Below are 25,335 nucleotides of genomic sequence, written 5' to 3' on the forward strand. Positions count from 1 at the left end.
AATAAGCCTTTTAAGTGAAGCCAGTGCTGATGACTTTAATTAAAATGACAAAGACATTCTAGCATTCCCAATCCCCATTATGGGGTTAAATTTTTTTTTCTATGTCACTTCCTACCTTCTAATATGCTGTATAATTCACTCTGTTAGAATTCAAGTGCTTGTACACTTAAGTCAAGGTAGGATCCGTGTCAGTTTTATTCACTGATGTATCATAAATGCTTATTGTAATATCTAGCACTCAATAAATACTTGTTGAATGAGTGAATGAATGAATGAATTAGTATATAAGTGAATGAATGAATGAAATATTTTTATCTATGCAAATCAAGCTTTCATTTTCAAATGCATGCTAAGTTCCCACATTTTCACAAATTTACCCAATTCGTAACTATTCTGGGGTTCCTGTATGTGTATAGGGCTATATTTGTTGCTTGAGGGAAAAATTTTAACATATGTGAGTGATCTGCTTGATGGTGTACAAGGTTGGGTTCCCCAGGAAGCAGATCTGTGTAGAGATTAGAGTGTGGGGAAGTTGATGAGGATGTCCTAAAAATGTTCTATTGGAATGAGAGACTCTGGTCCTTATATCCTCTGAAAGACCAGTGAAAAGTGGTGCCATAAAAAAAGTTGGCATGACCTTAGGAGAGGCCTCTTTCTTCAGCTGAGGCAGCTCCTGAAGGGAGTGGGTATCTGAGAGCTGTCTACAGACAGCACTCCCAGCCGTAGGAGTTACGTACTCTTAATTCTTGAGGGCACATCTGGATGTATATCACAGCACGAACACAGACAGGAATGAAAGTAACTACCACATGTGGTAGAAAGTGACAATATCTTAAGTTTGACAACAGGACTATAGAGAAACATTATCATCCTAAAACCTTTGAAACGACCTTATGTTCACCAAGAAGTGACTGTTTAGACAAATTATGGAACAGCCAAACAAAAAGCTTGTGCAGACATGAAATATAATACTTTTAAAAATATTTAAGGAAATATGAAATATGTAGTCAATGGTGCTAAGAAAAGAAAGGGGCAAAATTGTGTAAATTGGACAAATACAGACATTCTTTAAAAACCGGAGGGAAATGCACCAGACCAAAATAGTGATTGTCTCTGAATGGGATTAGTGGTAATGTTATTTCCTTCTTTTTTTCCCAGATTTTACATAATGAAAGTGTATTTGCTTTTATAATCAGAGAAGCAACTTTTTGAGGAGAGATACAATACAATGTTACCTTCCTTCCATTTTCAGGTATTTGCATCCAGAAGGATTGCCCTCAGACTACACAATCAGTTTTCTATTCCGGATTCTCCCAGACACACCAGAGGAGCCATTTGCTTTTTGGGAGATTTTGAATAAGAATTCTGACCCATTGGTTGGAGTCATTTTAGATAGTAAGTATATTTATTTATGTAATATTTATACATACATGTGAGTAATGTATGTGGCATGCCTTCTTCCCTGTTTTGTATATATTGTAGAGTAACTCATTTATCTTAAGCCATGTGTATATACTAATGATGAATTATCTAACAGTTGATACATTCAATTATCCATTCATTCTTTCAACAAATTCATTGAGTTCCTACTATGTGCCAGCACTAAACTCTAGGATTCAGTAGTGGGCAAGGTAGAGAGAGAAATTACTAAAATAGTGAAGACTATAGGAAAAGCAAGGTTGAAGGAGGTGGGAGGGGGTGGAAGGGATGGAGGTAGGGGGTCAGTGGGAGGGGTGGGACCAGAAGTCATTTTTTGCACATGGATATGATGGGTGTAAAGTTGCTCTTTTGGAACCCAGTTCCAACATGTGTGTTGGGGTGGGAGGGAGCTCCCCATACAACACTAAGCAGTTCTCAGACACCAGCAGGGTGTCCAAGACTTCAGCTGAATTATGACACCATCTACCCAGAGATAGCATTAGATTCCACAGGTTAAGGGTTCAGTCCTACAAGACTGCACCCCACTTCCTGCTTCAAGTGTCAGTTGCAAGCTGGGCTGTTACGTGTGTTTCTGATCGACTGGCTGTAAATCAGAGGTTCCCAGACCTCCTCCTTGGGTTTGATTAACTTGCTAGAGTATCTCACAGAAGTCAGAGAAACATTTTATTTACTGGTTTAGAGATTTATTATAAAAGGATAGAACTAGGAACAGTTAGATGGACAAGATGCATAGGGCAAGACATGTGGGTAGGTGGCAGAACTTCCATGCCCTCGCCAGGCACAGTGCTCTCCCCAGTCCCCATGAGCTCACCAACCTGGAAGCTGTCTGGACCCCTTCCTTTTGGATTTTTATGGAGGCTTCATTACATAGGCATGATTGAGTAAATCACTGGCCATTGGCAACTGGACTCAATCTCCAGCCCCTCTCCCCTCCTGGGAGGTGGGGTTGGGGGTGAAACTGACAGCTCCAGCTCTCAGATCACATGATTGAGTCTCTCCATCCTTAGGTTTCCTAAGGGCTTCCCAAAACTCATTAATATAACAAAACATACTTTTTCGCTCTTATCATAGGAAGTTCCAAGGGTCTTAGAAGCTGTGAGCTTGGAACTCTGGACGAAGACCAAATATATATGAAAAATATATATTGGTGTATCTAAATGATCAAATATATATTTCTTATATATGAAAATATCACAATGCCTATATCATATCCCAGAAAAAATGTCAGATCGGCAGCAGCATATATAGGTGCCACACGTGATCACTTAAGAGGATTGTCAAGTTTTTAGTTAATGTGACTGAGTTTTAGTTTAGAGCTTCAGTCAAGCTGGGTGGCTATTGTTAGGTGCTAATTCAAACATTTGTCTAAGGAAAGTGGTTTAAGCTTATTTTGAACTAGTATTTGTGACAGAACTTTTTGTACGTGGAATCAACAACTAAGTATGATATTGTGAAAGCATTTTGCATTGATAAACTAAAGGAAAGCTGTAGATTAGAAGGGTCTAAGTAACTAACTCCATATAGACCCAGGACTTGAAAATAAAGAAGTCTCTCAAAACAATTAAGCTGGTCTGTCAAAACCAGACTAGCTTCTTCCTTTTGAAAACAGAGTGAAGAATTAAATTGTAACCTCGAATGAATCATTGACAAATATATTCCAATTTTTTTGTAATAAAATAGTCCTTATAATAAGAAGTACTCAATATTAGGAAGGTCTTTTGTTATTGTTGTTCATTGTAAAAGACGTATGGGATTGTCCCTATTTTGGAGTGGTGTAAATTGCATGTCCTGGGAAAATTGGTTGCTCCAACTGGAGGGTTAATAAGGCAAAAGGTCTGGTTTCTTAAAATTTGAATAACTTCATTCTCCCTTTATTCCCAGCTTCAGATACCCATCTCCCAGGAGAGTGATGGGGATGAGAGTACCTAAGGCAAGGAAGCAGAGGAAGAATGTATGCATAGTCCTCATCATTATCACATGGTTTAGTCAGTTAACCTGGCCAACTGAACACCTGGGGCAACCCAGGAAGTGTAGATCATTTCCCTACTACTCATCACTTTGTTCTTAACACAGGCTCAAAACAAAGGATGCCTTCTTTTCTGCCTTGACTTGAATTTTAGAAAAATTATTTACCCGTTGTAATACCTTCTCAAATGTCTTAATTTTCTTTGTTTAATTAGATGGTGGAAAAACCCTAACATATTTCAACTATGACTATAGTGGGGATTTTCAAACGGCTACTTTTGACGGACCTGAAATTAGGAAAATTTTCTATGGGAGCTTTCACAAGGTGAGTAATGTCTTGTTTACATATATTCTTTATTCTCTTTGCTATGGGCAAAGGAACAGAGAAACGTAAAAAAAAAAAAAAAAAAGCCATAAAGGTTGGGATCTTGTATTTCAGCTGGAGTAAGAATTACCTGCAGGGCTTATTAACAATGCCCAGAGATTCTGATTTGGTAGTTCTGGAATGGAACCCTAAAATGTGCATTTTTAGCAGGTACTCCAGGAGATATTCATAGATGTGGTCCAGGTTCCCACTTTAAGGAACAATGTAGTAGAGGGCACTATATTATTAAATGGATGATAGTTAATTTGCTATATTATATGTGATTTAGAAAGGATTGCTGGTCTACCTGGCCACCAATGCACATGAAAACACAGCCATCATGTTACAATGAGCAGAGAGATTGCACTAATATTTACACACACACACACACACACACACATATATATATATATATATAAACCCATCACTGCCATCATAAATGTTACCATGAGGAAGAAGTTTGTAAAACTTGACTTTAGTTGTTCTTATTTTAACCTGGCACTTGTAACAGAACTCTGTTCCTTAGATTTCACATCTCTGAAGCACTTCTTCTTGGTGATCACTGGCATAGACATGCTTCTCCTTCCAACACTGACTGTTTCTTTGTACTTAGTGAATGCTCCGACTGAATCTCTGGGCTGTTATGGAATGCAACACCAGGACCCCAAGGGCAGCTGAGAGTCCACTCGGCAGTGCTGCAAAAGCCTTGCCCCCTAACCACGCCCCTCTTGCCCTGTTAGACTGGGGGAAGGGTTGTAACATGGCAGTCTTCAAGCTGGCTTGTCTCCTAACCCAGAACGTGGTCAAATCCATCTCATTTGATGGATTTTGCTATTTTGCTACTCTGGGATTTTGAATACCAGCACTGCATAAGAACAATTGCAAAACAAAATTCATACTCTTTTGCACAAGAAAGGTTACACAAAATGTTTTTTTTTCTGATTTATTAGCAACCAGAAGTCCAAGTTATCTTAAAAACATTAGACACAGGTAGAGACTTTCTAGTGTGTGGTTCAAAATCATCCCATTAGCATCTCTGTGGAACTCTGTGGAGTTCCCCTTGACATGACTCTTTTCTTGGTTAGGCAGAATCTATTGCAGAGTAGTCAAGAAAAATTATAGGGGAGATGAAAACCGTGAGAAATGATACTTTGTCACAACTCCGGTAACTGGGATTCCCTTTTCCACTTTGAACCACCATGATACCTTCCTTTATGTAGCTATTTGTAACATCTTTTAGCTTTCACTTGATGCGGAATCAGTATTTGCCTATTAATGCCACTTTTGTAGCTCACTAAACAAAAGCAAGCAATCTTCCACAAACAAGAACTCATGATGCAAACACCATCATAAATCGAAATGCATTTATAAGCACCGACTTCTCTTGGCAGAACTTGCTGACAGTGTGGTTCATTTTAGAATATACTTCCTTTTGACTCTCACCTACCTGATAACAGAAATTTGTACAAATCCTCACAAAGAATGTGTGGACTCCTGAATATATTACCACAGACCTCCAGATTCTAGGGATTCCACTTTGAGAAAACCGCGCCATAGGTCAAACCAAAAGGCTTTATTTCATCTGGGCCTGGAGTCCCCAGACATCCTCCTCCTTCCCCTTCAGACTCTAGATCTCCTAACTCAGCTGAAACTAAATAAATATTATCAAAGGGTGTTGTTAATCACTGGTAGTCTTGTAGATAACTTTTGCTGGTAAATCAACCAGAATTTTTAAGATTTTTGTATTTTCATGTTTATTTTAATGTGCATTCGGAAAAAGCATAATTGGAGCGACAATCCTGTGGTTTCAAGATGCTGCTGCTTGAGAGGTAGACTAGATTTTTAAGTGAATCCTTTCAAAGTCATTTTAAAGAAAACAATTAATAAAAATGAGATTGTATCTGAATGTGAGAGAATCATGGAGGTGGTGGTAAAAGTAGAACCTCTCTCAAAAAGCGTTGTAACAGAATTCCTTCTCTTCGTATTTTAATTTTTTGCATGAGTCCATACAATTCTTTAAATTTGGTTGATAGTTCTTCCCACTTCTTATCTTTATTTTTACCCAGCTACACATTGTTGTCAGCAAGACTTTGGCCAGAGTGGTGGTTGACTGCAAGCAAGTGGGTGAGAAGGCGATAAATGCTTCGGCTAATGTCACATCGGATGGCGTAGAAGTCTTAGGGAGAATGGTTAGATCAAAAGGATCAAAGGGAAACTCCGCACCAGTAAGTGGATAAAGAAGGGAAGCTCTGTTATTATTATAGAAAAAGAAATCTTTTAAATATAATTGTTTTCCAAGGGAAAGTTTTGATAAAAGGATGGACAGATGGATGGAAGGATGGATGGATGGATGGATGGATGGATGGATGGATGGATGGATGGATGGATAAATAGATAACAGCCTCATTAAATCAATGAACACATACATTCAAAGTTCTTGTTGTATGCTTCTGCTATATTATAATAGGGAAAATGCTCCAGGAATTAGGCTAGTTTATTTGCCTAAGACATTTTAAAATTCAGATGGTCAAATATTCATCATATACTTTGTGGCATAAATGGTTTTTTAATGAGAATCAAAACTCTAAGCCTTATTTATGTAAGCAAATTCATACAATATGTATGATTAGTATACACAGGAAATTGAAACAAGCCTCTCATTTGGGTTAGATTTGAGCGTTTTAAAACTAGATTTTTGTTACTGCTAACGTGAAATTTACCCATTAATCATTAGTAGTTATTTAAGTAATAAATCATTCTAAGATAATTTTTCATCATCAAGATGGAATTTAAGACTGGGACACTTCCTACTGCCAAAGAAATCACATTCCCTTCATTCACTTCCCACAAAAAAGGATAGTGACGTAAATTTTTGTTTTAACACTATGCATTTACAGCTAATTAACAACATTCTCTAATTGGAATCATTCTATAATTAGAACCAATTAGCCTGGAGGGCATTTTAGTAAACAATTCCAACTATTCTAATTGACATTTTTCTTCTGTGTAACAGAATAATCAAGTTAATTATGAATCACTCTTATTATCTTGTGCTTTCAAAGAACTATAGAACTAGCCAGCTATATGGAACTTTAGAAAGTTTGGTGGTTCTCAAAGTGTTTTTAAGCTGAAGATCACTTTGTACAAATGAAAATTTTGAGTATATCAAACAAGTCAATGAAATTAGACAGACCCATGCTTATTGAATAGGAGAGGGCACATGGGGTAGCAGATATCCCACTAATGGTCCTCAGGAAGCTCCAAAGAACATAGTTCTAATTTCATTACTCTAGTAGAACCCACTCTAGTAGAACCCACTATGGCCAACAGTCCCAGCATGGTAAAGGGATTTTCTTTGGGACACTTTGCTATTTCTTGGCATTTCTCTTTGGGGTAACAATAAAAATGAAATCTTGTGTACATATGATGACACTGATGCTTTCAGACCTTGATAAATGTATGCTAATTAGTTTAACACTTCAATTGAGGTATCTTTAAAAGTACTTTTGTTTCTCCTTTGCTTTGAAGAACTATGAATTAGAAAGAGAAAATATAAAATCTCTGGAAGGTTCTCTTACTTTTAGTTATGGTAAGAGACATTTAACAATATTGACATGATATTGAGTAGTTATCCCCTCTTAAGGTATGGTATTTCATGCTGATTGAGAAATACCCATCTTCTGTTTCACGATAGATACTTTTGTGATAGCATACTCCAGGATTTATAAGGCTCCAGAATTAGTGAACTATGGATATCTTGTATGGATCAATGGATATATAAAAATGAATGGATAAATGCTTGGATCCATGAATGCATCCATGCTTAGAAGGATGAATGAATGGACTCTGAGAAAGAGGAACAATTCTAGGTATATGAGATTCTGGGCACAAATTACTTAGTACTATTATTTTTATTTATTTATTTTTATTATTTTTTTTTGAGAGGGCATCTCATATTTATTGATCAAATGGTTGTTAACAACAATAAAATTCTGTATAGGGGGGTCAATGCTCAATGCACAATCATTAATCCATCTCAAGCCTAATTCTCGTCAGTCTCCAATCTTCTGAAGCATAACGAACAAGTTCTTACATGGTGAACGAATTCTTACATAGTGAATAAATTCTTACATGGTGAACAGATTAGTACTATTATTTTTATTATTTTTTTTAGAAATAATGCACATAAAATCCCTGACATTTAGGCAGTCAATAAAAAGCAGCTATTGTTAGTGAAGAATGTCAATAATACTTTCCCCATCTTACATTTTCTAAACCTCTAGTACTTTATTAAGACTTGAGTCTTTGCAGTCATACCTTATTTTCTTGCTCTTTCCTATGTCTACATTCTACCTTTCTAGCCAGAGTAAAAATCATTTAAAGTAGAAACCATCATAGTCATGTTTACAATCACCCCCTTCTATTCCACATCACAGTTCCTAATAAATTCATATGAACAGAATAATTTCTCAAGAAACACTGGATAGAAATTAAATAGAATGTCATCTATTTGAATTGTAGTACATCTTGTCTTAAAATGTTGTTGTGCATCTGTTATATTCTATGTGTGATATTAATAAGTTCAGTAATACATGGTGTACCCTCTCCCAATTATAACCTGTATTTTATAATTAGTTTTATAATTACAATTATAATAATTGTATTTCAAATTACACTGTATGTAATAATTGTACTCCAAATATATGACCAAGTAAATATCAGAGAATTTATTTCTGAAAGCAAAAGTGCCTCTAGGTTTCAGTCCTACTGGTGATAAATCTTTACTTTTGGCCATGGAAGGAAAGCAATTAAACAGAGCACCCTCTGTGGTATGTCCAACAAGTAATAGACAAAGGGGAATTTATAGAAGTCAATAATTAAAGAGTTCTTTGTCAGACTGGTAGGAAAAAGTTGTGGTTTTTGTTAGAATCTACACATCTCCAAAGGATTATTAAATAGATTTTTCAGTCTGCCCACTTATTGAAAAATTTGATTATGCCAAAATAGATACTATTAGATTAGACCTCAAGAATGTGATTGAAAATTCATTTGCTTTTTGGGGTTATTACTTAATTGTTGCAGTGCAAGGCAAGAGAGAAGCTTTGTTTTTGGTTTTAAATTTAGAAATCACTGATTGCTAGCATAATCTTGATATACATCTGTACTCTCATACCCAGCAAGAGGGAGTGTGTAATATGCACGTTTTGGATTGTTCCAGGAAGACAGATTATCATATAAGAGTAATGAGTTGTTTATAGGTCAGCATTCCCTGGCAAATTCAGCAATTATTCAGAAAAACAAAACAAAAAAAGCCAGATGACAGAAAAACTCTACATATTCAGTCTTTAAAGAAAATATATTGTTTTTAAACCAAACTTAAGTAGAGGAGAGATTAATGAATTTAGAGATATAGTAACTACTGTATTGAAATTACTCACATTTGTAATAAAAATAACTTGTTCAGCAATGCAAGGTATTATAGGCAGCAACAGTCCCTAGTGGGCCTCAACTAATAAGCAGGCTGTCAAAAGACATGTGGCAAGAAGCTTAACAACTCTCTTCTTCTTTACAATCCTCTTTTTCTTAATAAATTTCTTTTACCTCTTCTGCTACGTAATGAAATTATAATGCTGCCAGTCAGGGATGATTCTAGAAATTTTTGAGCTTCTGGAATAAGATGTTTCTTAATGTCCTTCTTCCACCTTTTCAAATCTCACATTTATATGATTATCTAGTTGGCATTTCTTTAGCTCTCTTTTGAATGATAAAGACAAATACAAGTTATGTTATGGAGTTGTTTATAATTTTATTTACTTAGTTAAAGCTTTTATATAGGAATCAACATTAGACTAGTCAATGATCCTATAGAAACATGTGTTTTAGATTACAAGAAAATGTGTTTCACACTAATATATCTTTTAATCCTTAAAATGAAAGTAGTTGCATGCCTACTATGGACTAGGCAGTGTGTACTTTCCAAGATTATCTCACCTCATCTTCCAGTGACTCTAGAAAGAGATACTTATGTTATCCCCACTTTATAGATACAGAAAGTGAGATTTGAAGAAGTTAGGGAGAGATCCCTTTTCAAAAGGTGAAGAAAATGAGATATGAGACTGTGACTGTCTTGCATAAGGTTACCTGCCTTCCTTCTAAACTCACTTCCTCTGAGTCAGATTGATTATTATGGAACATAATGCAGAGAAGGGTCCTGGTCTGTACCCCTGACCTCTGCATATGCCCTCTCTGTTCACTGACAGGATCAAAGACTCACCATTATTTGAATTATGACCTTGAATGTAAATATGATCAAAATGTTCCCTCGCCAAGTGTATCTACTCTTAAACATTCTAATTACTACCAGTAAGTACAACCACTGTTAATTGTCACCTCCTAATTTAATTAGTACCAACATGGCTTCCCTTAAATATAATGAATTGATTGTGAGCATGTAAAACACTACATTCAGTAGCTGACAAGTGCTAAATGCTTAATAAATGTTAGTTTTCAGATGGAGTCAATAGCAGTTCAACACCAAATGAAAAGCAGAAGGTGGCCTAGGCCCCCAGTGATTCTGTCTACAGTGTCCTAGTGCAATGTGAAGCTTCTCTAAGTATTTTATAAGTTCAGATACAGCTTGACTTTAAATTGTAAGTTTAGTTATGTTATGGTAGGAAAAAAATCAGAGGATAAAATCTGGTACTTTTAAAATGGAAAATTGAGCCAGGGGTACATTTTAATTCCCATTCACAGATCACAGTGACTCAAATGCCTAGAAATATTTTAATCTTATTTTCATGCTAACATTTGACCCCAAGTGACTTGCCTTTTGTGCTACACCCAGACCAAAATGTCTAATAATGAGAAAGGAGCATTTGTAATTGGCCAAGTATGCCCTCAAAAGAGCTTATAAAAAGTGAAAGCAGGAGGGAATGAATCTCCCTCTAGCTTTCTTTTTTTTTGCACAGATCTTTTTTAAAAATAATGTTCAGTTTCTTACAAAGGAAAAAATGTAACAAGTGAAAAGGGATTGTCTCTTACATTAGTTGCTTCAAGTATGGTTTATTTTGAACCATCTTGTCTTGCATTTTTAGGCACTCAAATATCAGATCTTTTGACATACCATCTCTGTGCTTTTTCCTACATAATTTGTACAAATATGTGTGTCATTGCTTTGGGAATAAAAGTTAGAGGGTTTTTTTTGTGTTTTTTGTTTTTTTAATTAATCCTCAGAAATGGGCCTTGGAAAAGAAGTCTCTAAATAAAAGCTGAGGAATCTAAACTATTACAAATGGAAAACAATTATGAATAAATTTGTTGTACTCACACACAAAAAAAGGCTGCTGACTTCATCTAACTTGAAAACGAAAAGACAGCCTACAGGCATCCTAAAAGGACAGTATTGGCTTCATCCGGCACTTAGTAGGCATTTAATCCCTTGAATAAATAAAATGAACTCATAAGAATCCCAATAACACAATACGGCAGGATAAGTTTAGCCAAAGGTTTATATGTAGACATTATACTGTTATAGGTGATCAGTGCTGAATGTTTATTTGTAAAACTACAAGAAAGCCTGGAACATACGGAGTCTAGCAAAAGTGCTTTGCTTGAAATAAATCTTTCCTTTCACTGGAGTGCTATTTTGCTGAGGGCTCTGTTCAGAAATGGAAAATGTCTTAATGGATGAATGACTAACAGATTTAACTGACTATCTAGTGCTGTCATAATGGGACTCATTAAACGCCCCCAGACAAATGGCATTGTAAAGTTAGGCTGGGGAAATCTGCATTTTAAACATTAGACCAAAGATCCATTCACTGCAAACTGAGCCACAAGAAAATGAAGTGTGCTTGAAATCCCCACCAAACTCAGCTTTCAACACATGCTGAAATTACTTAGGGTCTTTTGTTCCTGCTCTTAATCTACAGAATGGGGTTGACATTACTATCATTATGCCTCCCAGTGGAGATCTGATTAAATGATAGAGGGAAAGGCCTCAGGATAGTGCCTGGCACATAGGAGGTTTTCAACAAATGTCCGCTGCTCTTGGTTTTTTTTTTTTTGCTAAGATTTTTCTCAACCAAAACGTTAAACAGATATGATTATTGTGGAAACAAACTACTCTCATATTTCTGCTCTCAATACTGTATCACTTTCATTTTGAGTCTACTGTTTTGGCCTTTGTATTATATACTCCTGCACCTTAAAGAATTCACTTATGAAAGGGCTGTCTATGAGTATTTAGTAGTTTTAATAATTGTATTCCAGGCACTGTTCTAAATACTATCCTATATTAACTCATTTTATTGTTATAGCTACTATTATCACACTATTGAGTAGCTATGTTGGAATAGCTATTGTACTAGTTTTACAGATGAGAAAACTTAAAGCTCCAACACATTAAATAATTTGTTCAAAATGCCTTAACTTGTGAGTGAAGGATTCAAGGATTACATGCAGGCAGTCTAGCTCCTTAGCCTCCAAACCCCTGTGCTTCTTGAAATATTTTTGTTACTGTTGTTTGTGAAAAATTAGCAGCCATATTCTTTGAAAATATTTTACTTACCAAAACCCAATATTTTAATGATCATAAATTTGTGGTATGGTTGCCCTGCATAGACATAGCTATCACACTCTTTGGGAATTTTTTTTTTAATCTGGAAAAAAATAAGAGCAGTGAGCCATACACATATTCAGATAACACAGTAGCTGTGTATAGAAACAAGAAACTATGTTGCCTCGGTTCATGGGTCCATTTTCAAAATTTAAGGGTTATTTTATTAATTTTGCAAAATTCACTTGGGGAATGATGTTCGCAGCAAGGACCGGTTCTTCTTGAGGATGACAGAGAAAGCCTGATTTCTCGTTGCTGTCAGAAAGGTCAGGCTCTTTTTTTGATACTGCCCGCGCTGTTTATAACTGATGTCAGTAGTACCATCTGCGTGGACATGCCCACTTTCATCCACGGGACCCTTCACAGGGATGAGTAGTATTCTCTAGGAGAAAATAAGGTGTCAAGAGTTTCTAGCTCTTGCTGAAAACACCACATCCTGAAGTAAGGTTGCAGATTTAAAACAAAAAGAACTTCATCCTTCTCTCGGCTCGGTGATTGATGACACTTTTAATATTTGAAAATAATACAGCAAGAAATATAATGACAAATCATTGAGTCATGAAGCTAGTGTTAGCCCTCAAGAATACTATAATGATGTTTCTGTATATTTCAAAATGTACACTGAGTTATTGGCAACATACATGAGTAGAACAAGAGTGTCTAAATATTTATGGCATGATCAGTGGCTTAAATAAGAATACACTTAGCACGAAGCCTTATACTACTGTATGTGAATTTGTCATGATGCTTATCATGTTGTAAACAGTATGCATGTGTCTGCCTTTCACCCTCTGTAAGATCTTTGAAGGCAAGATTCTGGTTTTCTTCATTTTTGCAACCTAAAGGTCTACGTAATATCTGGCTTGCATTTTTCACTGAAAATGTTTGCTGAATGGATGTATAAATGAGTGCAGTCAGAATTAATTCAGTAAGCCTTCATGAAAACCTATTCCATAGTACATATTATGATAGGGAACATAAAAATGAGTATGTGGTTCTCCAGCCCTTGAAGAGCTAATATTGTAAGGAGGAGATACTATAAATACTTGTGTGGTGGGGGATGTGCTATAAAAGAGACATGGAGTGTGGAAGGATTACAGAGGCACTGGGAGTAACTGTGATGGGTAGTGTACAGGGAAGGTTTCAACAGAGGTGCTAAGCTTCTGTAGGTAGAGATAGGAGGGGGAAGTCGGGAAAATGATGGAGTTTGAATGGTGGATGGATGAACTATGGACAAAAATCTTAAATCACTGTGTGAGGAACAAAACTAGTTTGATATTGTTGGAATGACTTTTTTATATACCTTTGCTATAATGTTATGTTATAAATGTATTAGTGTTCTAGTATATGACATATCATGTGACATCATTATAATTATGAACTAATGAATCTATATATCTTGTACTGAATGACAATTTTCTTTTTAACTTGCAGTTCCAGTTACAGATGTTTGATATTGTTTGTTCCACGTCATGGGCTGATAGTGACAAATGCTGTGAGCTTCCAGGCCTGGTAAGAATTCTTCTTTCATTATTTGGTCTGTTTTTTATTGAAATTTTCTAAAGTTCTATTTAAGGGTCTCTGAAAATGAAATGCTATTTTGCAAAACCCCATCAAAGATAAGTCATTGTGATGATCATGCAAAGTAGAAAGAAGTTAAAATGAAAGCGTGTCTGAAATCTGCGGGACACCCCAACATACATGGTAGGAAGGGCACCACTCCACGGCTTGCCCTTGACACAGACTCCCAATGTCCCCATAGTTCCTGGTTCACGAATCCTTTAGTGTTGCAATGATTTTTTTCATGGCACCCCTAAGCCAAAAGCAATATTTAACAATTCCATTTATGAAGTAATGAACTCCAGACATCTTAAGTGTTTATGTCCGAACAACTCAGTAGCATTATGAAAATAATACACATAAATTGAAAGGAAAATATATTTTAATTTTATTCTTCAATAACTGCAATTACTTACTTAATGGGATGTGCATGCCTATCAGAAATGCACAATTTCTCATACTGGAATCTGATCGGACATCGCCACCCTTTCTTCTTTTTTCACATTGATTTTCCCCATGGTGCTTGCTTTCCATTGTAGCAACTGCCAATAAACAGATTTGCAAATACATGACATCATCATAAAAAATGTTTCAAAATCTAATGCTGAAACTGAGAACCACCTTAACTAGTTGTTCTTATGAAGTCCAGTGGGTGCTGAATACTGTAATAATTGATGTTGTGCTTTCGTTTTTAGAGCATTCACAGTGCTCCTGTGAGTTTGCTGTGGTGCACCAGGCTACCTTGGCACACAGTTTTGGAATTGTGGTCATAATCTATATAACCATATGATGTTACTAGACAACCAACTGTTTTTCATTATTCTGAATATAATTCATGAGGGTTAACCTGTACGTATAAAAATAGATTTGTATCTTAGACTTTTTAGGGACAGTGAGCTGAAATGGATGACCCTGTTTTGGTTGGAGAGTAGTCATGTCTTAATAATTAAACCTGGAGAGTGGGCTTCATGAAGTGTAAGAGATTTGCCTTTTTAAGTGTTTGTACCAGATTACATCATTTACTGCAGGCAGTAAATTCATGGGGACATTTGAGAAGGAAATAGCTTACTCTTTCTCACTAAAGTAAATTTCTAAGTAAACTCTGGTGAGAAGTTACATCAGAGACCCTGTTATGTTATGCTTAGGTGAAGGCAGATTGGAAATTTCAAGGGGAAATGCTCAGAATCCCTGGTTGTATCAAGCAAAATGTGATCAGTCCTTCTCCGAGGACCAGGAGGCTTTTCTTTGCATTTCTGTCACTGAGGTTGTATAAATCCCATCATAGGAAGATGTGGATGGAGACCCAGTCAACAGCAATGGCAAGACCATTACTGACTGTCTGGTCACAGGGGACTGCTGTCAGCCTTCCTGGGGATTTTTCAGGTTGAGTTTGCATTTCACTCTGGCTTCCCAGGTATCAGACCAGACATGTTAGCAGGGGTTTTTCCTGTAATGGGCTGAAAGCTTTGACTTTGTCCAGCATTTAAAGAACAGCATATACAGGCTCTTTGCTCAACCATTTTTGGCTTTCTGTTGTGAATATATCATAGACTGAGATTATTGTCAGTGTGATGATTTAATTATCATTTGTGCTCTGTCCAGCTCTAACTTTACTTTTCCCCAAAGTCTTAAATAATGAAGCCCCTTTTCTTTCTGTCCAAAGGGACTGATGAACCCTATGAAGTTCCATAATTTCTGATTCCAAGGCAGACTTCTATGTTGGCAGCTGGTCCAAAGGGGATATTCACAAATTGTTCACTGGCTCTCAGCAGGTGCTCTGTCTTCCTCTACACTCCAGTAACTCATTCAGATATATTCATAATCTATCTCGTAATGTCACCTGGCAACAAAATTCTCCAAGGGAAAAAAAATCATCTCCTGTCCCAAAGCTTTAGAGTGATGCTGTGGCTGTGATGGACTTAAAGGAAACACTTTGGCTATTGGTATAGACTGTCTTGTTAAAGTCATGCCTTTTTAAAAAATTTTTTTCTCAGAGGGATGAGGAGACCTGCCCAGAACTGCCACATTCCTGCTCCTGTTCTGAAATCAATAAAGGGGCTCTGGGACCAGCAGGCCCACCAGTAAGTATGTCTAGTTTGGGCTTGAATATTCTATAATTTCTAGTTCTTTTAATATTTATACCTATCACTTATTGTGTGTCTAATATGTGCTTGCCGCTGTGCTAAATGCGCACTTAATCCCGTGAGCAAACTGAACCACACAGATGTTCAGTAACTTGTGTAAACAACAGAGTTTGGAGAAGCTGCTCTTCAGGTGTTCGTGGCTCATACATGATGCTCTAAACCACTATGCCATGTTCTCTCTCAAACTGTTGTGTATCCTCCCTTTAAACTCCTGTGCTTTATTTTCAGTGTGACTGTTTTAGACATTGGCCCTCTGCTTGTACTGGTAATATTGGCAAACCTTCCCTTTGCCCATTCTGTGACAAAATTGGTATGTGAAGGAAGGACGTCAAGTTCACCAGGAAAAACACCCCCTCTGAGTATGAAGGTCTCTACTACTGACTGGAACTTCCTGCAGAAAAGGAGTGAGAGATAGAGAGAGGGGGGAACAAGAAGAAAGGAGAGGGCAAGCCAGGGAGGAGAGAAGAGAGGGAGAGGGTGGGGGAGGAAAGAGAGAAAGGAAACATTTTTGTAAAATATAAAATGTATATAATTGTACCATCTGGGTCTTTGAATTTACCACCATCGGTCATTTGTCATCTGTTTTAATTCTAACCTGCTAAACTGGAGTTATTAGTGTTTCTTTAAAATAAGTATGATATAGCTTGTCTGTGGCTAGGAAATGGAAAATATACCAAGGCAGAAGACAAAAAAGAAGAGACTAAAACAAAAAACAGGGAGATGATGCTTGGCAAGTCAAGAAATTCAGATCTTGCAGGAAGAGTATTCTGATGCCTGACCAGTCGTGCCCATTGAGCTGTCAGAGGCAGCCGGGCCCCATCAGCTTGCATGTGGTACACAGCCCATGCTGACAGTTGGCTTGCTTGGTGCAAACTCGCTCCAGGTGGGCCCCACTAACAATTTTCGTTCATTGTGTACCACTGAACTGAACAAAAAGGAAGAGAAACTGCTGAAGGTATCTGAAATATTCCCAGTGGTTTCTCCTTTATCTTTGGCATACAGAACATTTTTTCAAGCTCAGGATGTAGAACCCAAAGACTTTTTTTAAACAAAAGACTCTTTATCCCAAAGAAGCAAATGTGTGTGATGGTATTTAAATCATAAGACCAGGCAAGTCACTGAACCACAGAAGCTCCACTTCCTCATGTATCAAATAGCACCTACCTCTTGAACTGGTATTGTGAGGAACACAGGTCATATGTGTATAAGTAGTCTGTGCATTATAAAACTTCAATTGAATGCAAGATCAAATGTAAGGAGTTGTCTTTAGTTTAATCTGGGAATTGAGAACAAAGACTTATTTTCAACTGTGTGCCGCTTGCTTTTTTCCACCCAAAGCATGTCTTTGAACTGTATCAAGGTTAATGCACATCGCCTAGTTTATTCATTGGACCCGATGTTAGGTATTCCGTTATATAAACTACAGTTTATTGGAGTTTATACTGTAGAATATTTCCCTACTGCAATATTATTACAATGAATATCCATTGTAAGTCTATTTGCAAACATGAATGAGTGCTCTTGTAATAACATTTAGAATCAGAATCAGATTTCTTGGAGAATAAGGATGGTGCATCTTCAACTTCATGGAGTAACTCCAAATTGCTCTTCAAGGTGTTGTCCCAATATCCTTGTCCACAAACTCTGCGTAAGAAGTCTAGTTTCCCTGCATCTTACCAACATTGTGTGATGTTGCCATACACAATGGCCTTGGCTTCCCTGTCCACTGTAAAACCCATGTCATTGTTATTTTAAACAGAACTTATTCCTACAAAGGATTTCTTCCTTTGCAAATACCCGTTTACCAACATTACTGGGTTTTGTTGTACAGGTTTTTTTCCCATTGATTTGTAAGAGTTTTATGTATTCTGGACAGTTATCTTTCATTCATCATTTTTTCCTTGTATGTGGCTTGTTTGTTGTTCCTTGTGGAAAGTCATATTACCTGGCAACATTAGTTGTAATGTAGTCAAATTTAATATTTCTGTGAGCTATCGTCTTTGATCCCTTCTTTCAGACATGGTTTACTTACAAGTGTCTTTTAAAATCTCTAATCATATGTGCAATTTTTTTACCTTGTTCTTATTGATCAATTAATTTTATTGTACTTTATTATGGAAAATCATCTGTATAAGACCAGTCCTTTGACATTTATTGAATCTTTGGCATTAGCTTGGTGACCTTTTGTCAAGTATTACAGGTGTTGTAATTACAAGTATTACAAGAATGTGTGTTCTCTGATTGTGGAGTTCACAATTCTAAATACAAATATCTGATCAATCAATTATAAAGTCTTTTGTTAGACTCTTCCTTATTTGCATTAATTCTTTATCTTTCGATGACCGAGATAGATGTTTAAAATCTTCTACTCCAGTTGTCAATCTGTCAGATTGTATAATTGTGAATTATGTATCTTGACATTGTGTTATAATATGCAAAAAATTTAGAAAAATTTACTTCCTACTGATTTGCTATGTCAGTATTTCTCTTTCAGATTATTTTCCTCATATATGCATTTTCTTCATCCTTTTAGTTTCAAACTTCCCATACTTTTATATTTTAGATATGTCTCTTTAAATAGCATATCCTTGGTTTTTGTTTCTAATTTGACTTTTCAATCTTTCTTCTTAGAGTTTGATCCATTCTATTGTTTGTGATAATTAAACTATTTGGGTTTATATTTCTATACCCATCACCTCAATTTTTTCTACTCAATTTTTTCTATACCCATCATCTCAATTTGTCCCACATTGGATACATGTGGCTTTCTTGGTTGATTGAAGTTTTATTTTTTTATTTGTACTTTTTGGCTGTTTGCTTTTATCCTCATTCTTTTCTTTTCTCTTCCATTACTTTGGAAATTATACTCTTTATATCAGTTCTTTTAATAGTTAACCTAGAAATTTTAACAGACATATTTAGCTTGACCAAGTCTTAAAAGAATCAAGATTTCTACTGTTCTTTCAACCAACATGTTATTCTTGGAATTCTTTTCTCTTGCATCCTCCATTTTATAATTTATGTGCTGTTGCTCTCCAGTAGTTTGGTACTTTTGTTAACATCACAAATTAGACATTTTATTGTTATTACTTGTTATAAATTAATATGTGTTAAGATTTGCCTACATATCTGCTATTTCTTTGCTCACAGTATCTTCTGGTATCATTTTTATTTTTTCTGAAATACATCCTGTGTGTGGTAGCAAATTTTCAGTTTTTGTTCATCTGAAAATACTTTTATTTCCCATGTTATCAAAAGATAGTTTTGATGGTTGCCACAGAGATTGCTAATTGCCCCCCTCCCCCTTTTCATTGCCCTGCTTCTTTTTAATGGTAGAATCCCCTGAGTTTTAGCTAAGCATATGGCCATTCGGCTAGGGACTTATTTCTTTGCATCTATGCAAGCATATAGTCAAGGTAAGACCTTATGACTAAGTTCTGGCCAGTGAGAGAGATGGTATATGCAGTCACTGTGGGCATTGTTTATATGAAAACCAAATGCCCTCCTTAATCATTGTTGCTCTTCTCAACAGACTAGAATGAGAGCTTGTGATACTGGGTTCACTCTGATAAGTAATGTCAATATCCTGGGAAATTGCAGAGCAGTAGGATGGAAGCACCTGAGGCTTCTCACTGCCTTACATGGTAAAGCTGGTTATCAGCAGAGATTTTAATATAAGAGAATGATAAACCTCGTAGCTTGCGTAAAAATTTTAATATTGACTTCAATAATGCAGTCAATTTTCTTAACTAATAAACTGTTACAATAAAAGTACAATTGTACATTAACAGTTATTTTCTCTGAGCACTTGGTAGATGCTATTACATAGTTTTATAGCTCCCACTGTTGTGATTGAAAAGTCAGGTGTCCAACCAATTACTTGTAATTCTTCTGTGAGAAATCTTTTCTCCTTGGTTGCTTTCAAGATCCCTTTGTTTTTAGTGATCTGAAATTTCAGTACAATCTGTTTTGGTGTTTGGCTTTTTAGAGAATTTGGGACTTCATGAGTCTGAATGCCAATGGTTCTTATTAAATTTGGAGTTTTCTTAGTGATTCTCTTTGAATATTGCTTCTCTCCTATCATCTTTATTATGTTTTTCAGAAACTTCAACTAAATGTCCATTGTAACTTCATTTTACTTTCATATCTCTTAACCTCTCTTTTTTTCTACTTTCATCTCTAGGCTTCCTTCTGTGTAATTTCTTCAAATAATGTATTCTGGTGTACTCTGTGTTTAGCTATGTTTAATATGTTATTTAACCTATCCAACATGTTTCTGATTTTGATTACTATGTTCGGCATATCTGGAAGTTATGTCTGCTTCCTTTTTAAACTTTTAGTCATCTGTATAGTCTTTCTCCTTTTGTAACACTTCCAAACTTTTTTTTTTTTTTTTTGAGAGGGCATCTCTCATATTTATTGATCAAATGGTTGTTAACAACAATAAAATTCAGTATAGGGGAGTCAATGCTCAATGTACAATCATTAATCCATCCCAAGCCTAATTCTCGTCAGTCTCCAATCTTCTGAAGCATAACGAACAAGTTCTTACATGGTGAACGAATTCTTACAGAGTGAATAAATTCTTACATGGTGAACAGTACAAGGGCAGTCATCACAGAAATTTTCGGTTTTGATCATGCAATATGACCTATAAACAATCAGGTCAAATATGAATATTCGTTTGATTTTTGTACTTGATTTATATGTTGATCCCACATTTCTCCTATTATTATTATTATTATTTTTATTTTTAATAAAATGCTGAAGTGGTAGGTAGATGCAAGATAAAGGTAGAAAACATAGTTTAGTGCTGTAAGAGGGCAAATGTAGACGATCAGATGATCAGGTGTGTGCCTATGGACTAAGTATTAATCCAGGCTAGACAAGGGCAGCAAGACATCCACGGATGCAGAAGATTTCTCTCAAAGCAGGGGGGGTGAGGTTCTGAGCCTCACCTCTGTTGATCCCCAAATTCTCACCTGATGGCCCCCCTGCGACTGTGCCTGTCTTAGGTTGTTCCTCCCTTGAGGAATCTTGACCGTCTCTGGCTAACCAGTCATCTTCCGGGGCCATACAGGGAAATGTAAAGTTGGTAAGTGAGAGAGAAGCCATATTGTTTGCAAAGGTTAGCTTTTTACTTCTTTGCAGATTTATGCCCTGTGGCTTCTATGCCCAGCACTTGTCTCGAGGTATCTTTACCACCTGGAGGAATTATGATACTTGGTAAATTCGATATGAGGCACGAATTCTATTTAAGGGTTGTAATTAGGAAGGAAGAAGAAAAGCTATAGATGTAGCATATGAAGGAAACATGGGAGGATTGATTATTTCTTTGACATATCTTCTTGTATAGTACCTTAAGTATGTATAGGTTTTAAACTAACTAATTTGCACACACATATTAACATAATAGGAATACGGTGACATAAACAAAGCAAATCTATAATTACCATCCATCTCCAGTGAAGCCAAGAAAACCATTTAGGCACCCTAGGCATTTGTGAAAATTTATCTATGATATGATGGATATTGTCCAACTGTACTTGAACCATCAGACAAATTAAAGCAGCTCATTTCTGGGATCTGTTCACATCTCATATGTTCTTTTAACCATAGATAGTCTATAGTCATGAGATTTTGGAGTGCTACAACTTGCACCCCTCCCAACTCCTGGTTGAGTTCCAACAGTACAGATCCGGTCAAATTCGTTGTCTCACTGTATGCACATGCCAGCCTAGACATCTCCCTCCTTATTCCTATGGCAAGTCCAGGAGACGGTGGGCTGGATGCAGCCACAACCGCAGCATCGTCCGGATCCATGTGGAGGCTTTTTGATGATCATCCCCCAGCACGAGTCCTCCAGAGAGTGCTGATGCCGGAAGCTCCTCCTCATATCGTATCTTAGTTCATTTTCTGGGTAGCCAAGCTAGGCCTTGATCTTCTGCATAGAAACAAACAGACCCTTTGCCCACACTTTGACATGCCCTCTATACCACTGTGTAGAACTCATTGGAGGTCAGCACACAGTAACTGCTTTTTTTTTTTTAATTAAGAGAAAGGAATATTATCAGAAAAGAGTACCTCCATAGCTGATCATCTGACACCCTTTAAGTGATCAACATTAAGGATATTTAAAGCATGCATTGGTCTTTGATTTACCAATAGTTTTATCCTGTTAAGGAGTAATCCCCCTTTTCTTTCTTTCTTTCTTTCTTTTTTTTTTTTTTTTTTAATTTTTAATCTACACTTACATGAAGAATACTATGTTTACTATGCTCTCCCCTCTATCAGGTCCCCCCTAACAACCACATTACGGTTACTGTCCATCAGCTTAGCAAAATGTTGTAGAGTCACTACTTGTCCTCTCTGTGTTGTGCAGCCCACCCTCCCCTTTCTCCCTCCCCCCCATGCATGCTAATCTTAATACCCCCTTGTTCTTCCCCCTCCTTATCCCTCCCTGCCCACCCATCCTCCCCAGTTCCTTTCCCTTTGGTACCTGTTAGTCCATTTTTGGGTTCTGTATTTCAACTGCTGTTTTGTTGCTTCAGTTTTTCCTTTGTTCCTATACTCCTCAGATGATTGAAATCATTTGGTATTTCTCTTTCTCCGCTTGGCTTATTTCACTGAGCATAATACTCTCCAGCTCCATCCATGTTGCTCCAAATGGTTGGATTTTTCCACTTCTTATGGCTGAGTAGTATTCCATTGTGTATATGTACCACATCTTCTTTATCCATTCATCTACCGATGGACATTTAGGTTGCTTCCAATTCTTGGCTATTGTAAATAGTGCTGCGATAAACATAGGAGTGCATCTGTCTTTCTCAAACTTGATTGCTGCATTCTTAGGGTAAATTCGTAGGAGTGGAATTCCTGGGTCAAATGGTAGGTCTGTTTTGAGCATTTTGATGCACCTCCATACTGCTTTCCACAATGGTTGAACTAACTTACATTCCCACCAGCAGTGTAGGAGGGTTCCCCTTTCTCCACAGCCTCGCCAACATTTGCTGTTTTTTGTCTTTTGGATGGCAGCTATCCTTACTGGTGTGAGGTGATACCTCATTGTAGTTTTAATTTGCATTTCTCTGATAATTAGCGATGTGGAGCATCTTTTCATGTGTCTCTTGGCCATCTGTATTTCTTTTTTGGAGAACTGTCTGTTCAGTTCCTCTGCCCATTTTTTAATTGGGTTATTTGTTTTTTGTTTGTTGAGGCATGTGAGCTCTTTATATATTCTGGACGTCAAGCCTTTATCGGATCTGTCATTTTCAAATATATTCTCCCATACTGTAGGGTTCCTTTTTGTTCTATTGATGGTGTCTTTCGCTGTACAGAAGCTTTTCAGCTTAATGTAGTCCCACTTGCTCATTTTTGCTGTTGTTTTCCTTGCCCGGGGAGATATGTTGAAGAAGAGATCACTCATGTTTATGTCTAAGAGGTTTTTGCCTATGTTTTTTTCCAAGAGTTTAATGGTTTCATGACTTACATTCAGGTCTTTGATCCATTTTGAGTTTACCTTTGTATATGGGGTTAGACAATGGTCCAGTTTCATTCTCCTACATGTAGCTGTCCAGTTTTGCCAGCACCATCTGTTGAAGAGACTGTCATTTTGCCATTGTATGTCCATGGCTCCTTTATCAAATATTAATTGACCATATATGTTTGGGTTAATTTCTGGGGTCTCTAATCTGTTCCACTGGTCTGTGGCTCTGTTCTTGTGCCAGTACCAAATTGTCTTGATTACTATGGCTTTGTAGTAGAGCTTGAAGTTGGGGAGTGAGATCCCCCCTACTTTATTCTTCCTTTTCAGGATTGCTTTGGCTATTCGGGGTCTTTGGTGTTTCCATATGAATTTTTGAATTATTTGTTCCAATTCATTGAAGAATGTTGCTGGTAATTTGAGAGGGATTGCATCAAATCTGTATATTGCTTTGGGCAGGATGGCCATTTTGACGATATTAATTCTTCCTAGCCATGAGCATGGGATGAGTTTCCATTTATTAGTGTCCCCTTTAATTTCTCTTAAGAGTGACTTGTAGTTTTCAGAGTATAAGTCTTTCACTTCTTTGGTTAGGTTTATTCCTAGGTATTTTATTCTTTTTGATGCAATGGTGAATGGAATTGTTTTCCTGATTTCTCTTTCTATTGATTCGTTGTTAGTGTATAGGAAAGCTACAGATTTCTGTGTGTTGATTTTGTATCCTGCAACTTTGCTGTATTCCGATATCAGTTCTAGTAGTTTTGGAGTGGAGTCTTTAGGGTTTTTTATGTACAGTATCATATCATCTGCAAATAGTGACAGTTTAACTTCTTCTTTACCAATCTGGATTCCTTGTATTTCTTTGTTTTGTCTGATTGCCGTGGCTAGGACCTCCAGTACTATGTTAAATAATAGTGGGGAGTGTGGGCATCCCTGTCTGGTTCCCAATCTCAGAGGAAATGCTTTCAGCTTCTCGCTGTTCAGTATAATGCTGGCTGTGGGTTTATAATATATGGCCTTTATTATGTTGAGGTACTTGCCCTCTATTCCCATTTTGCTGAGAGTTTTTATCATGAATGGATGTTGAATTTTGTCAAATGCTTTTTCAGCATCTATGGAGATGATCATGTGGTTTTTGTCTTTCTTTTTGTTGATGTGGTGGATGATGTTGATGGATTTTCGAATGTTGTACCATCCTTGCATCCCTGGGATGAACCCCACTTGGTCATGGTGTATGATCCTTTTGATATACTGTTGAATTCTGTTTGCTAATATTTTATTGAGTATTTTTGCATCTACATTCATCAGGGATATTGGTCTGTAATTTTCTTTTTTGGTGGGGTCTTTTCCTGGTTTTGGTATTAGGGTGATGTTGGCCTCATAGAATGAGTTTGGGAGTATTCCCTCTTCTTCTATTTTGTGGAACACTTTAAGGAGAATGGGTATTATGTCTTCTCTGTGTGTCTGATAAAATTCTGAGGTAAATCCGTCCGGCCCCGGGGTTTTGTTCTTGGGTAGTTTTTTGATTACTGTTTCAATTTCTTTGCTTGTAATTGGTTTGTTTAACTTTTGTGTTTCTTTCTTGGTCAGTCTTGGGAGGTTGTATTTTTCTAGGAAGTTGTCCATTTCTTCTAGGTTTTCCAGCTTGTTGGCATATAGGATTTCATAGTAGTCTTTAATAATTCTTTGTATTTCTGTGGAGACTGTCGTGATTTTTCCATTCTCATTTCTGATTATGTTGATTGGTGTTGACTCTCTTTTT

General features: G+C 36.7%; 1 protein-coding gene across 4 annotated transcripts in view; it reads left to right on the plus strand.

Annotated features, from left to right (window-relative positions):
* Positions 1–25,335, plus strand: part of COL14A1 (collagen type XIV alpha 1 chain) — a 225,284-nt gene that overhangs the window by 141,242 nt on the left and 58,707 nt on the right. For all 4 annotated transcript variants that reach the window (XM_073230026.1, XM_073230025.1, XM_073230022.1 and 1 more), the window contains exons 32-36: positions 1,253–1,395; positions 3,621–3,730; positions 5,836–5,994; positions 13,821–13,898; positions 15,941–16,027. In XM_073230026.1, the coding sequence (XP_073086127.1) occupies positions 1,253–1,395; positions 3,621–3,730; positions 5,836–5,994; positions 13,821–13,898; positions 15,941–16,027 (577 nt within the window). The remainder of the gene's footprint in view (positions 1–1,252; positions 1,396–3,620; positions 3,731–5,835; positions 5,995–13,820; positions 13,899–15,940; positions 16,028–25,335) is intronic.

This window comes from Manis javanica, chromosome 2 (genome assembly GCF_040802235.1).
Source record: "Manis javanica isolate MJ-LG chromosome 2, MJ_LKY, whole genome shotgun sequence".
Lineage (NCBI taxonomy): Eukaryota > Metazoa > Chordata > Mammalia > Pholidota > Manidae > Manis > Manis javanica.